The sequence below is a fragment of the Rhinopithecus roxellana genome, chromosome 12 (assembly GCF_007565055.1).
Source record: "Rhinopithecus roxellana isolate Shanxi Qingling chromosome 12, ASM756505v1, whole genome shotgun sequence".
NCBI classification, from domain to species: domain Eukaryota; kingdom Metazoa; phylum Chordata; class Mammalia; order Primates; family Cercopithecidae; genus Rhinopithecus; species Rhinopithecus roxellana.
The window spans coordinates 78,674,083-78,689,759 of NC_044560.1; the positions used below are offsets into that span (position 1 = coordinate 78,674,083).

At 37.5% G+C, this 15,677-nt stretch overlaps 1 protein-coding gene across 2 annotated transcripts in view; it reads right to left on the reverse strand.

The window, feature by feature from the left end:
* Window positions 1-15,677, reverse strand: part of LOC104660954 (zinc finger protein 254) — a 99,717-nt gene that overhangs the window by 11,657 nt on the left and 72,383 nt on the right. Inside the window, exons 5-6 of one of the 2 annotated variants that reach the window (XM_030913522.1) lie at window positions 5,705-5,831; window positions 5,131-5,226 (exon numbers count right to left, since the gene is read on the reverse strand). The exons of the other annotated variant lie outside the window; for it this stretch is intronic. Coding sequence (XP_030769382.1) covers window positions 5,131-5,226; window positions 5,705-5,831 — 223 coding nt within the window. The remainder of the gene's footprint in view (window positions 1-5,130; window positions 5,227-5,704; window positions 5,832-15,677) is intronic. 2 annotated transcript variants of the gene reach the window in all.

Consider the following 15,677-nt stretch of genomic DNA (forward strand, 5'->3'; position numbering starts at 1 on the left):
AAGATGTAAAACTTCTAGAAGTCTTTAGCAAAACAATGTGAATATAGTTAACATGCCTGAAATATACAGGTTTTTTGTTTTTTGTTTTTTTTGAAACAGGGTCTCAATCTGTAACCCAAGATTGAATGCAATGGCACAATTATGGCTCACTGCAGCCTCACAATCCCAGGCTCAAGTAATCCTGCCCCTCAATCTCTAAAGTAGCTGGGATCACAGGTGTACATCACCATGCCTGGCTATTTTTTAGAAAAAAAAAATGTTTATATAGAGGGTGTCTCCATATTTTGCCCACGTTTGTCTCAAACTTTTGAGCTCAAGCAATCCTCCTGTCCTCTCAAAATCCTGGTTTTAAAGATGTGAGCCACCACCATGCCTGGCCTTTACATGTACATTTAAGTAGCTTTAAGAAGGTAAATTATATGTTAAGTGTTTTTACAACAAATTTTTTTTTTAAACTGGAAAAAATACAATATACGTATTTTTAAAAATTACCTTCAAATCACGAAAGTGTTTTTCTCACACAAAGGAAATACATATTTATCATTAAACACATGGTGAAAATAAGACTATTTCCAAGGCTACTCACTTGAGACAAGATAAAACCAACATTGAAAATGAGCTAAGAGGCCGGGCACGGTGGCTCATGCCGGTAATCCCAGCACTTTGGGAGGCCAAGGCAAGCTGATCACCTGAGGTCAGGAGTTCGAGACCAGCCTGACCAATATGGCCAACCCTGTCTCTACTAAAAAAAATAAATAAATAAATACAAAATTAGCCAGGGATGGTGGCACATGCCTGTAAATCCCAGCTACTCAGGAAACTGAGGCTGGAGAATCACTTGAACCCAAGAGGCAGAGGTTGCAGTGAGCCGAGATCATGCACTGCACTCTAGCCTTGGCAACAAGAGGAAAACTCTGTCTGAAAACAAAAAGAAAAGAAAAAGAAAATGAGCTAAAAAAGAATATATACAATATATACAAGTAAACTACAACCAAATTTGGGTTATATTTGTAGCTATAAACACACACATATAATCTCACTGTGACAGACATATGGCTCATTTATCTTTTAATTAAACCAGACACTGACTTAAAGTATACAAACAGAATTGTAAATTGTCTAAAATTATAATGCATGAAATTGACAGACACAATAAACTGATATTAAGAAACTTGCACTAAAAAAAACACTAATATAGAACCGTAAGACAATAACGAAAGAAATGTTTACTCATAAAATCTAGTTGGCAACAATAACGTACAATAACAAATAATTTGTCTAGATAACTGCAATGTTTGACTGTAACTGTGCATTCAGGGAAGGCAGGCGTTTTAAATTACTGGCATCTGTTATGTGGCAATAAAATTTTAGACAAAATGCAGTAAAATCGTAAATAGGAGATGCTAATGAGAAACTTTTAATAGATAAGCATTTGACAGATAAGACAGTCAATTTTTATGTTTTAAATATATGTTATTTTACACAAAAAACTACTGTAATCCAAGTTTAGAAGCAAAGAATAGTCTTACATTGCTAAATTATGTATATATTTAGCAGAATATGGTTAGAGCCTCACATATAAAACAAATATTGGGGGAATAAATTATGTTATTATTTAGATATAGGCTGATAAAAGTGGCTGAAATTTCTATAATTCCTTTTTTTTTTGAGATGGAGTCTCCACTCTGTCTCCCAGGCTAGAGTGCAGTGGCACGATATTAGCTCACCGCAACCTCCACCTCCCAGGTTCAAGCGATTCTCCTGCCTCAGCTTCGCTAGTGGCTAGGACTACAGGCGCGTGCTGCCACGCCTGGCTAATTTTTTATATTTTTAGTAGGGATGGGGTTTCATCGTGTTAGCCAGGATGGTCTCAATCTCCTGACCTCGGGATCCACCCGCCTCAGTCTCCCAAAGTGCTGGGATTACAGGCATGAGTCACTGTACCGGGCTCTATAATTCCTTTTTGCTTGCCTGCATGCTAGTTATCTAATTCAGGCACAACGTGTATATTCTAGTATATTGCCCTAAATGTCTGACTCTAAAATTACAGACAAATTTGAAGTAGAAAATAGTAAAAATTTACATGGAGAGTGACATTAATAAGATAAAAAATTAAAGGTGCACTATTTGCTTATTCTCCAACAGCAAGAAAATTTGTCAGCCATTGCTGACAAAAATGCCTTTATTAGAGAACCAGGCATCATGGTTCACACCTGTAATGACAGCTACATGGTACATAAAAGTTGGAGAATTGCTTTCGGTCAAAATATTAAGACCTGCCTGGGTTACGTTACAAGACCCCAGCTCAAAAATAAGTGCCTTTAAAAGTAACTCTGAGATACAGGAAAGGAGTTGTGAAACTCTGCTAAAGCCCAAGATTGAAGGTAATCCTTTTTAGAAGGCAGGCCCTCATTCAGGTGGCAAACTACAGAACTACTGTTTTTGGCTACAGACAAGAAATTGTTCTACCGAACTTGGTTCCCCTGAGAATTTTAAACTTACTCTGTAAATGTCCCAAACTCTTCCCAGTCACAGTGTGGGGGAGGTCCTGCCTTTCCAGAGGCCTGGAGAAAGATACCCATTTATAGCCATGCTGGCAGGCCTGCAGACCTTGACCCTTACTGTGGTCCCAGGAGCACTTCCATAACTCAGTTCCAGCTCCCTGAGCCATAGTTCATGGCCAGTTTTGCCTATGTGGAAACCCAAAGCTACCTGGGAAAATCCGCTCTTGTACTTGTCATCCACATCCTGATATAAAACCCACCATAGGCCGGGCGCGGTGGCTCAAGCCTGTAATCCCAGCACTTTGAGAGGCTGAGACGGGCGGATCACGAGGTCAGGAGATCGAGACCATCCTGGCTAACACGGTGAAACCCCGTCTCTACTAAAAAATACAAAAATCTAGCTGGGCGAGGTGGCGGGCACCTGTAGTCCTAGCTACTCGGGAGGCTGAGGCAGGAGAATGGCGTAAACCCGGGGGGCGGAGCTTGCAGTGAGCTGAGATCCGGCCACTGCGCTCCAGCCTGGGCGACAGAGCGAGACTCTGGTTCAAAAAAAAAAAAACAAAAAAAAAAACAAAAAAAAAAAACCCACCATAGGCAGGCCTGACTGCAGAAACCTGCCCTTAGGTCTGCCCTGCAGAGCAAAGTCCTGAAGAATATTCACTCTGTCCAAAAATTAAATGAGAATTACAACTATCCAAGCTCCTTTTAACAAGACAGCTAAAGGTGGACTCTTGTGCAAACTCAGCAGCCTTAAGGCCAAGCTACAACCCCGCTTTACTACAAACCCAGAGGGCATTTTATCACTCTGTGGGCCCAACAAAAATACATTTTTACTTTCTGAATCCAGTTTATAAAAACTTGAAGAGGTGGCCGGGTGCGGTGGCTCAAGCCTGTAATCCCAGCACTTTGGGAAGCCGAGACGGGCGGATCACGAGGTCAGAAGATCAAGACCATCCTGGCTAACACGGTGAAACCCTGTCTCTACTAAAAACTACAAAAAACTAGCCGGGCGAGGTGGCAGGCGCCTGTAGTCCCAGCTACTCGGGAGGCTGAGGCAGGAGAATGGCGTGAGCCCGGGAAGCGGAGCTTGCAGTGAGCTGAGATCCGGCCACTGCACTCCAGCCTGGGCGACAGAGCGGGACTCCGTCTCAAAAAAAAAAAAAAAAAAAAACTTGAAGAGGTGTTTGTTCCTTCAATTTTTTTTTTTTTTTTTTTGAGATGGAGTCTCGCTCTGTTGCCCAGGCTGGAGTACAGTGGCGCGATCTCGGCTCACTGTAAGCTCCGCCTCCCAGGTACACGCCATTCTCCTTAGTCAGCCTCCCGAGTAGCTGGGACTACAGGCGCCCGCCACCACGCCCAGCTAATTTTTTGTATTTTTAGTAGACACGGGGTTTCACAGTTTTAGCCAGGATGGTCTTGATCTCCTGACCTCGTGATCCACCCGCCTCGGCCTCCCAAAGTGCTGGGATTACAGGCATGAGCCACTGCGCCCGGCTGCTCCTTCAAATTTAGACACTAATGCAAAACTAGCTTCTATTTTAACACAGCGCTCGAAGTATATGGAAGGCAAAATAGTCAAAAGAAAAATTTAAAGTCATTGAAATTGAAGACCAGTAAGTAAAATGTTGCTGTTTGTAGATCATGTAATCATATATAGATATAAATATAGTATATTAAAACCTGTTTAAACTAATGAATACACTCAGTTAATTAGCAAAATATAAAATTAATATACAAGTATAAGTTATGGTTCCATACACTTAAAACAAACTATCTGATAAAATAGAGGAAAAAAACAATCTTATATACAATAGCAATGAAATAATCAATTTTAGAACAAATTTAAACAAGGAGTTCATAAATCTTTTAAGTGAAAGATACATCAATGAACAAAATTAGAGAAGACACAAATACATTTTAAAATATTTTATTTCTACTGAAAGTATTGATTTCTATTGAAAGAATAAGTATTGTGAAACTGCTATATTATCCAAAGTGACCTGTAGATTCAATGAACTCCCTATCAAAATTTCAGTGTTTTTCTTCACAGTAATAAAAAATACAATCCTAAAATATACATGAAACTACAATAAACTTTGAATAGCCAAAGCAATCTTGAGGAAAAAGAAGGAAGCAGAAAGACATCCTACTTTGTAATTTCAAACTAGATTTCAAGACTACAGTAATGAAAACTGGGATGAAATATGCAGGAAAAAAAAAAAAAAAAACCAATAGAACAGAAACTACTACTGTCACACATTTCAGATGTGATGCAAAAAGAGAACTTAAAAAACAGTTTAACAGAGTATCTCAAAATTATGGAGATATCTGTCTGTCCACAAAACAAGAAAAAAGAAGTCAGACTGCACACTCTTTTGTATGCCATGAACAGTACTTTGGCTGTCACTGTAAACTTGAAGGAAGATCATTGAAGGGAAAGTAGAATTCTTAGATTTTATAGGCATAAGCAGAAGATACCCCTATGTGACAGTATAATTTAAAAAATTTTTTTTAGGCTTCCCAGAAACTGTTTCCTTTGGAACACAGCTTCCCAAATTAAAGAGTGGCTTTCTTCTTGACTTTGGACCTCTCAACCATGTCATCTGTTGTATTCATTCTCACCTACCTGGGGACTCATCCGCCATCTCATGTCGTATCATATTCCAGGGCTCTTTTCCTTGCTCCAGACAGGTGATCAGGTCTGGCTTAGAGACAGCAATACCTGTTTTATTAAAAATAACTAACATGAATCTTGCTCATATTCTCCAATTACCAACTTAGTAATGTGCTCAGCAAAGAGGATATAATAGAATATTCTAACAACTTTATTCCAATATACTAATTTATAAAAGAGATTTTTAAATATTCAGAAAATATTTAATTTTTTAGGTTCTTAATTTCACTGCCTGGTACTACTGAATCAAATTTGGTGATGCCAATTAGATTTTAAGGTATAACAATATTTCATGCCACTAAACTTCTGAAATTAGCCTTAATCTAAAGTGCAGGACACAGATCAGCTCAGGAATGTGGAAAGTTCAGGTCAAGATGAAACATCTTGAAGAAATTCTTTTCTCAAGACAAATCCCCACTATTTTCTTGAAGACAGAAATCTGAAAGCATAAATTACCAGAAAACATTCTACAAAAGAGAAATGAAAGCTTTAGTAATTAGGAATTTTTTATTAAAGTTATCCTCACCCAGGAAGGCCAGGTTTCTGTAGTTCTCTAACATCACATTTCTATATAAATTCTGCTGTGCAATGTCCAGGTGTTGCCACTCCTCCAGAGAGAATTCTATGGCCACATCCCTAAATGTCAACAGTCCCTGGAAAACACACACAAACACACATATTTACCGAGTGGCTATGGGCAGAATTTTTCATGTGATTCAAGGTAAAATTAGAGTAAACAGAACTGATTCTGACTTATAAGAGTGATTGAAATTATCCAATAAAATAATTGTCAACACATAAACATTTTCTAATGTATTCTCTAACTCTGAGAAAAGACAGTGGAAAAATATTCACAACATCAGCGTATATATGATAATTGTCTGGATGATAAAATGTAAAATTGAGGGCATAAACACTAACATGCATTTTTGAGTGCTATATTTACATAATACAGAATGAGTTATGTATATTTTTCAGAAGAAAAAGACATAGTTCTTTATATTTTTCAGACAAAATAGACATCTTGAGTTAGAAGGTTCACTCAAATTTTAATGTGTACAATAAACTGGACATCTTGTTAATGCAGATTTTTTTTTTTTTTTAGGAGATCTGAAATAAAGTCTGAGTTACTGAATCTCTGCCAAGCTCACCAGTAATGCCAGTGTTTTGGCCCCAAAAGACTATTTTGTCAAACATCCAGTAAGTGGAAGAGCCTGTGTTTTTTTGTTTGTTTGTTTCAGTTTTTCTAGCCTGTAAACAAAGATGAGAGCTTTCATTTACCAAAGAAAAATAAATGCAAAGAAAATGTAAAAAAAAAAGGGGGGCAGCCAGATTAAATGTGATGGTTTATGCACATCAGTTCCATAAAGATGCTTAATGATGAAGAGAAAAATAACTCTATAGTGAAAAAAATCTGTAAGAGAGATTATTAAGTGAGTTATTAACATCAACATCAACTGCACTAGGACAAGTTTTTATAGTGTGCTGATGCACCCAGAAGGACATGGCATTACTACTGAGATACTGTCCCCACTAAAGTAAATTACAGTCTGAATTTAACCATAAAAAAAATCAGTTTTATGGAAAGTTCAAGATACAGATATCTTTCATGTTCTGCAATTTTTAATAGTGATTTTAAGTAGTCTTTCTATGGCACCCTAATAAGGAGGTATCTCTTGATAATTTTTTCAGAACTTTCTGGGTAATAAATGGCATCCTGTTTAAATGAGCATTTTCTTAATTGTGTAATGCATACCGATAATAAAGAACACAGAACCTCAACATTACACATTCTACATATTTACTAAGAACCCCAGGGTTTCCCCATAGAAATATTAAGTATCCACACCTCTCCATGTTCAACAGCCACAAGGAGAACATTTTTAATATTGCAGACCACAAATTCATGGTAAGAATTCTGCATGGCATATAAGAAGCCATGATGTAGAGAAGGCTCTGGTATATAGAAAAATTTTTCAGACACCCTTGACTATCATAAACATTTTTAAAAGTAGTTAAGATAAACTCATTAGGGAGAAAAAACACAGGTATAGAAGTGAAGATTTGCAAGTACTAAATGCATGGCATTCCAAAAAGCAGAGTAGACACAGCTCTTGATCTAAGACATGTTTAGCTGAAGAAAAATCACTTTTTCTCTTTCTCCTCCTCCTTTAGAATTCTTTCTCAGATGTGATTTTCTGGACTAATTACACCTGCATCTTGAGAATATGCCTTTAAAATTCTGAGCACCACATGTTCACCTGTTACCACCACACTCAAAGTCAGAAGGCCCAAGACAGAAAAACTCTACCCATTTCTGTCCTTTATAACAATAGAGATTCAGGAACAATGAGCTGCTCCACAGAGATAAAAATTTAAGTTTCTCTTTTTTATGTCCCCAGGTGCTCTCCCCTGTTACAAACACTGGCAATTTCTGCTACAGTAATAGAAATATTGAATCCCAGCATTTCGGGAGGCCAAGGCAGGTGGACACCTGAGGTCAGGAGTTCGAGACCAGCCTGGCCAACAGGGTGAAACCCCGTCTCTATCAAAAATACAAAAATTAGCTGGGCATGGTGGCAAGCACCTGTAATCCCAGCTATTCGGGAGGCTGAGGCAGGAGAATCGCTTGAACCCGGGAGGCGGAGGTTGCACTGAGCCGAGATCGTGCCATTCATAAAACTCCAGCCTGGGTGAGAGAGCGAGACTCCATCTCAAAAAAAAAGAAAAAAAAAAGGGCAAGAAATATTGTCCACAGTGTCCTGTCCTTATCAAACCCAAACAGAATAGGTTCCTGGACCATTCTTTAGTGCAAAGGCGGAACTTAACTCTGATGAATGTATCTTGAACTCCACGTATTTGGTTCTGGCACCTGAGAGTCACATGAGGCACTTAATTAAAACAAATAGATGCTTTCACCCAGAACAGAAACTGTGAAACGGGTACAAGTAAAGAGATTTCTGTGAATTGCTCATGAGATTCTAATTAGCAGCCTGAGCTTATAACCACTTACCTAAGCATTGTCATTCTAGCTTTAATGAGCTTATAAATCACTTAGTAAACATGGCCCCACTCTATGTAATGTGATTCTGCAGGTTTGGAAATGGACCATAAATGGGTGTTCTAAACAAGTCTTCTATCAATGCTGGTGTCACTCTCTCTGAGTTCATTATTAGCATTAGTCAGAAAAATGAGGCACAGCACAGAGCTCCTTACACTCAGCAGTTTTGTAACAACACAAGTACTTCTGATGCAAATGAAGACAACCATTCTCTATCTTAAAGTATCATATTATTTTCTAGCTCTTTAAAGTTTACAGAGAAAACAGCAGCAACCTCTGAGTAAGTCTGCATTTGGAAAACAACATGTGCACATGTCCTAATGCAATGTTTATTAAGCAGGTACTATGTGATCAATAGGATGTTGCAAAGCACTGTGATAGCACATTATTTGATTCTAATAACACCCTGTGAGTTGATACTAAGTGTCCAATAAGTCCAAGGATTTAGAATAAAGACCCAGCATTTTTATTTCCTCTTCTGTTTATCTTTCATTGATTTTTTTTAAATGCACAGAATAAAACCTAAATGCAGACAGTTGAGAAGGATACAAATAGAGTTTAATGAAATGTAGATGAATTTTTATTGTGTTTATATTTGCTATTTTGTGACTTGTGAATCAACTACTATATCTGCAGGAACAGAAAACAAGCTGCTAAATGGAATGTCTCTGTAAACACTGGTTTTAATATAAAATTAATAAATTAAGACCCTATAATACATGTTATATTTTCCAGTTATCTGCCATTGGGTTTCAGAAAATTGTGAGCACCAACTCTAAAAAGGCAACAGGATTTATCACCCAAAACTCTGATCTCTTCTAGTTAGTTGTGTGAGGCAAGACTCCAGGGTAGGGAAAGACCTAAATAAGGCCTTCAAAAAGGGTGAATCTGAACAGGGCTGGGGGAGGGTGTAGAGCTGATGTAAAATTCTATTCTTTATGCCACTGGGGAGTATTTTTATTTCTGTTTCTTTTTTTTTAAGCTTACCTAAAAGAAAAAAAAAAAAACTTAAATCTCAAGAGTTTGTGTAATTTTAATCTTTTTTAGCCCCACTGCCCTCTCAATTTTTTATCACATACTAATAAGCAATTTAAACAAATCCCTTAAGGTTTTCTAGAATAATTTTTAGAAGATAAGTATTCTTAGCAAGGCAAAAAAATAAATAACTTTGTTTATTAATATAAGCTCAGGTAGAGACATCAGAAGTCACAATATAAAGAAAATGGCCCAAATAAAGCCCATATTTTTGCACACATCTATTTATTGTACCCACCACGATGCATAATTAAATCATTTATCCAGTTGCTAGTCTAGACTAAAAGTTCCTGCATGGTAGGGACCATGACTGCTTCATCTATTTTTCTAATGACTATATGAAATGGAAGCAATTAGTTTATCTGTTTGAGTCTGCAGACCTCCTCCTTGTTTTTCACCCAAGTATCAGGGAACTGGAGAAACTCTCATCTGGGTACCAACCAAAGACATCTCTTGTATGAGGGGAGGAACAATCACAGGATGATTCATTTCATTTATACTAAGACAGAAGCAAAATTAACCAGTCTTGTCAGCCTGACGCAATTCTGTTCTGGAGATTCTCAAATGTCTCAAAGATGCCTAGGTGATTGTGAGAGCATTTCCAGTGACTCTGGGCTGACGGTTCAATAATAAGCCAGCAGGAGAGACTCAGGCTGATTCTAAATAGAAAATGGAAGTACCCTGGTGGAGCTTCAGAACCTGGATCACCTGTCCTGATTAGCTAGCTTTTGGGTATGTAGAAGTGCAAGAATACTCTAGTATCACATTCTCCAGGTAGGTATATCTCTCAGGGATCTAGCTACTTTGTGGCCTTGATCTCTCACTCCTCAGATGCTTGTTTACACTTAGAGATTCTGCCATCAGATTCTATTTACACCTGGAGCCTCTCACATAACTAGCAGGTGAACACACAAGATGTGAAAAAGTCAAAGAGCCACACTCTCAAAGGAGGGATCTAAAATGTCTATGTTGACATCTCACAATGCAGAAAATGCCTCCTGTTGGTTTTCTGTATATTCTCAATCTCAAGTCAGACCCTGTTTCGTAAAAAAAGAAACAGAAATAAAAAGGCAGAGACCAGACCTTATTTGCAGATTCTAAATAAAATAAACATCACTCTGCATTTTTGGCTGTTACAGAAAGTGGAATACAATCAAAAATCTACTCATAGAGGCTGCTCTTGAAAATTCTAAGTAATATTTTACCTAAAAAAAGGCTGATACAGGTTGGGTCCCATGGCTCATGCCTGTAATTCCAGCACTTTGGGAGGCCAAGGCAGGTGGATCCCCTGAGGTCGAAGATCACCTGAGGTCAGGAGTTTGAGACCAGCCTGACCAACATGGAGAAACCCCATCTCTACTAAAAATACAAAATTAGCTGGGGAAGGTGGCCCATGCCTGTAATCCAGCTACTTGGGAGGCAGAGGTAGGAGAACCATTTGAACTCGGGAGGCAGAGGTTGCGGTGAGCCAAGATCAAGCTATTGCACTCCAGCCTGGGCAACTAGAGCAAAACTCCGTCTAAAAAAAAAAAAAAAAAAAAAAAAAAGCTGACACAACATGACTAAAAGTAGACGGTTTATTTGGGCCAAGTTTAAGTATTGTAACTTGAGAAGAAATATTCAAGATGCCTGGAATTTACACTTTGATTAGCAGCAGTTACAAGTGGATTTGCGAAGGCAAAAAAAAAAAAAAAAAAAAAGAGAGAGACATACAAACTTGTTTGTCAAAAATTCTTGTTTAAATAAATAACTTTAATTATTGATTGACTGTACCCTATGGGTAAGGGTATACAATATAGTGTCCAGTGTGTCATTATTAATTTAACTTACACCTACTTGTGGCAATAGTGAACAGTTTCAAAAGATGAATACATAGTTGAAGGAAGGGAGAAAGACTTAATTGTGCTCTTATTTTAATGTCTCTCTGAGTTTCATAAGTAAAAATAGTTGCATTCTCGAACAAAAGTTTTAGATTTTTCTTTTCTTTTCTTTTTTTTTTTTTTTTCAAATTTCAAGACCTAGATTTAGAATTTAGAGCTGCAGACTTAGGTCCCAGATGGGTGGAGTAGCAGCAGTTGTTACATGCAATTGTGAGCATTTTAGCGAGAGAAGGAAAAGAGAAGTGGAGATTCTCATGTCTCCGTATCAACTCAATGCACACTGTTACTATGATTAGGTTTCTGGGCTCCATGGTCTCTGAATCAGTTTCAGTTCTGAAGATTTCAGGAGTCATTGAATGAAGTAAAATGATTAATATCTGCTCTATAAAGTTTGCTGAAATCTGGTCTAGCCACTCTAGATACCAAATAGGCAGAGACACAATTCTGCCTGCATCTTTAGGTGACAGCATGCACTTTACAGCATAATTGTGAGCTGACTGGAAGACTACGAGGGAAAGTCCCCTCTACAGTAAAGCTTGGTTGGTACCTTATGTGTTTATAATATGTCTGGTAATTCTAGACAGCATTTGGAAAATATAATTTTTTTAAAATTCTCTTTAGCCCCAGAGAAACCACAATCATATAACAGAAAGAAAACTGTTTCATTACACAGTTAAATCTGAATGTCACATATATTACAGTCAGTCTACTTAATAGATTGAAAAGACAGAAAGACAGTTACCATAATTAGTTCACAAGCAGAAGACTTTACAGCACCATGTCATACATAGTTCATCCTAAATTCACCTGGTAACTGGGGAGGCCATCCATGTATGCTAATTGGTTATATTCAATGACAAAATAAGCTTTTCACATCTTCATGACAGAAGGTAGTTTTGCAACTTCAAGCCAGGTAACTGCTTAAGGTAGACTTTCACTATTCTACAATAGTGATTGAATAGGGTGCTATCCTTTTGACTACTTGCATTTTAAATCAGTGGCTCTCTACTCCCTGAGGACTGGGCTAGAGCATTCTTGCTTCACCTCTTCTGGTGGCCAGTGCCCTCTTTTGTTTCCTACCATCTGCCACTGATGTACAGCCCACAGCACAGGGCTCACGGCTGGCAGCTCACATCTTAGGTGAATGCCAATTGTCACAGCAGCACTTCATTGTCACATCAAAGAGTGAAGCCTGGCTGGGCACAGTGGCTCATGCCTGTTATCCTAGCACTTTGGGAGGCCGAGGCTGGTGGATCATGAGGTCAGGAGTTCGAGACCAGCCTGGCCAACATAGTGAAACTCCATCTCTACCAAAAAAAAAAAAAAATAGCTGGGTGTGCTGGTGGGCACCTGTAATTTCAGCTGCTTGGAGGCTGAGGCAGAGAATCGCTTGAACCTAGGAGGCAGAGGTTGCAGGGAGCTGAGATCGTGTCACTGCACTCCAGTCTGGGAGACAGGGAAAGACTTTGTCTCAAAAAAAACAAAAAAGAGTGACGCCTGAGCTGCAGAAGGAGAGCCTGCAGGCCTCTTGGGTAGAACTGCACCTTCACAATATGGTAATGAGAGCATTATTTAAGCCACAGTTTCTATTTATAATGGTTACATGGAAAAAATACTGCTGGATTTCCAGCATGCATCCAAATAAAGATAGCTCCAAGAGTTCTCACTGTGATAGCCCATGTCTTTCAGAGATATTATGGGATACTAATAGAGATTCTAAAACAGACATACAAAGCATTCAAAAGAAAAACAGCTCTCACTCCAAGAAAGATTATACTGAGAAAAAAGGAAGTTAAAAGCGTCTTTAAAAAAAAAACCTGAGATTAGATATAAGATTGATCAAGTCAGCCAGAAAATATTCCTCTAAAAAGAATTTCTCTCTAAATACTCAGAGTGCATAGCTACTCTCAGCATGAGTAACATGAGTATTATGAAGAAAGGGGGCATATTATCAGTGGAATTTTAAGTTTTTATTCATCTCTGCTGCTCTCATCTAGCCACTGAAGGCAGAATCTATATTGAAATATATTTGACAACTTCCACCAGTACTTTTGATAAAAAATTAAAATCTGACTGTGATAGTACAATGGAATATATATGAGCCTGCAACATAGCTTACTAGAGAGTTATTACAGTTTTTGGGTGGCCACATCACTTGCCTTTATTTGTCCTGTAATAGCAGCATTCCAATTTGTGAAATGAAAGACACTAACATTATGCTTATTTATAATTATCCCTATTGGTTAAATTAATAAGCCTATCAGACTAACATCTACTGTAAAAATTTGGTAGTAAATTTTCTTTGGATATTAAACATAAATATGTAAGTATGAATAATTTTAACGTACTACTCATGATGTATGTGGAATCTTTAAAATTTTTCTGTAACTATAATTCAGTTCAAAAACTACATTTCAAAAGTATGAATCACAACACTAAAATAGCTATTTAAGGAATTCATTTAAAGTAAATAGTATGGCTTTATTCATATTATTGTAGAAAATACTAGTGAATGTATATGAATGAGACTGTCTACAAACACTGCACATAACTATACTAATTGTACTGAAGTAATAAATAGAAACCAAGGTATGACAACAGACTCCACTGTTCAGTTTATAAACTGAACTTTTGTTTGTTTGCTTGTTTTTTTAATTTTATTTTTGAGACAGAGTTTTGCTTTTGCTGCCCAGGCTGGAGTGCAATGACATGATCTCAGCTTACCACAACCTCTGCCTCCCAGGTTCAAGCAACTATCCTGACTCAGCCTCCCAAATACCTGGGATTACAGGCATGCGCCACCCTGCCCTGCTAATTTTGTATTTTTAGTAGAGATGGGGTTTCTCCATGTTGGTCAGGCTGGTCTCGAAATCCCAACCTCAGGTGATCTGCCCACCTCAACCTCCCAAAATCCTGGGATTACAGGCATGAGCCACCACGTCCAGCCATAAACTAAACTCTTTTTGCTTTTGTAGTATAAATACTTCAGCCTGCAAACAATCGCCATGGATAATCAGGTTTCTGTCAAACAACTTAGTATCTTTTAATCTTCATAATTCTGTATTGCTAAATTTTATCTTTTATGCTCAGCTTTTGTGTGCTTTTGGAATGCGCTTTACTCTGAACAAATCTGTGTCAACTTTAAAAGACTAAAAATCATAATAATCTTTTGCCAAAGCAAAAACAAAGCAATTAATCTCAGGTCCCAGATAAAGACAATCCTGAGACAAAAAATATGACAAAAGGTTTATTTTGCTGTTAATATGACTTACATATATTTCAAAAAAACAGGGATAAAAATCTACACATAATCTAAATGTTTAAGAAAAGAGGTTTTAGTAAGATATTTTCTCTTATTTTAATGTAGACTAAGCCTCTTATTTCTAATTTATATTTTGTTTTACAACAGACAGGTCTCTAAACATGTCCTTGAACTCTTGGACATCTGAATTTTGCACACTGTGCGCACACCTAAGAATGATTATGGGAGAAAAAGCAGAAGACAGAAAGGTGTTATATAAAATTCATGGGTTCACATGAATAAAGCAAGTTCTTAGAGACCTATGAAGAGTTTCAGATTCTGACACAATAATAGTGGGAGACTACAACATCCCACAGGCACTAATAGATAACTGAAGAAGGCAATTAACAAAACATTAGGATCTAAACTCCACACTTGACCAAATAGTCCTAATAGACATCTACAGAAGTCTTCATCTAAAAATAACATAACATACATTATTCTCATCATCATGTGGCACATACTCAAAAACTGACCACACAATCAGAAACAGAATAATCCTCAGCAAATTCAAAAATCTCAAAATTATACAAACCCAAACACACAGACCACAGATGAACAGAAATAAAGTTCAATAAAAATATAACAACTGATACAATTACATAAAAATTAAACAACCTGCACTTGAATAACTTTTTGGTAAGTAACGATATTAAGGCAAAAACCAAGAAGTTCTTTTAAACAAATAAGAACCAAAAAACAGGCCAAGCACGGTGGCTCATACCTGTAATCAAAGCACTTTGGGAAGCTGAGGCAAGCAGATCACATGAGGTCAGCATTTCGAGATCAGCCTGGCTAACACAGTGAAATCCTGTCTCTACTAAAATTACAAAAATTAGGCAGGCATGGTGACACATGCCTATAATCCCAACTACTTGAAAGGCTGAGGTAGGAGAATGCTTGAACCCGAGAGGCGGAGGTTGCAGTGAGTTAAGACTGCCATTGCATTTGGCCTGGGCAACAAGAGTAAATCTCCATCTCAAAAAAAAAAAAAAAAAAAAAAAAGAACCAAAAAACACATCAGGATCTCTGCAATATAGCTAAGATGGCGTTAAAGGGAAATTTATAGCATTTAATGCTTAAATCAAAAAGTTAGAAAGATCTTCATTTTACAACCTGACATCAATAAAAGAATGAAAGAAGCAAGAGCAAATCAATCCCTAAGGTAGCAGCAGACAAGAAATAACCAAAATCAGATCTAAACTGAGATTTAGACATAAAA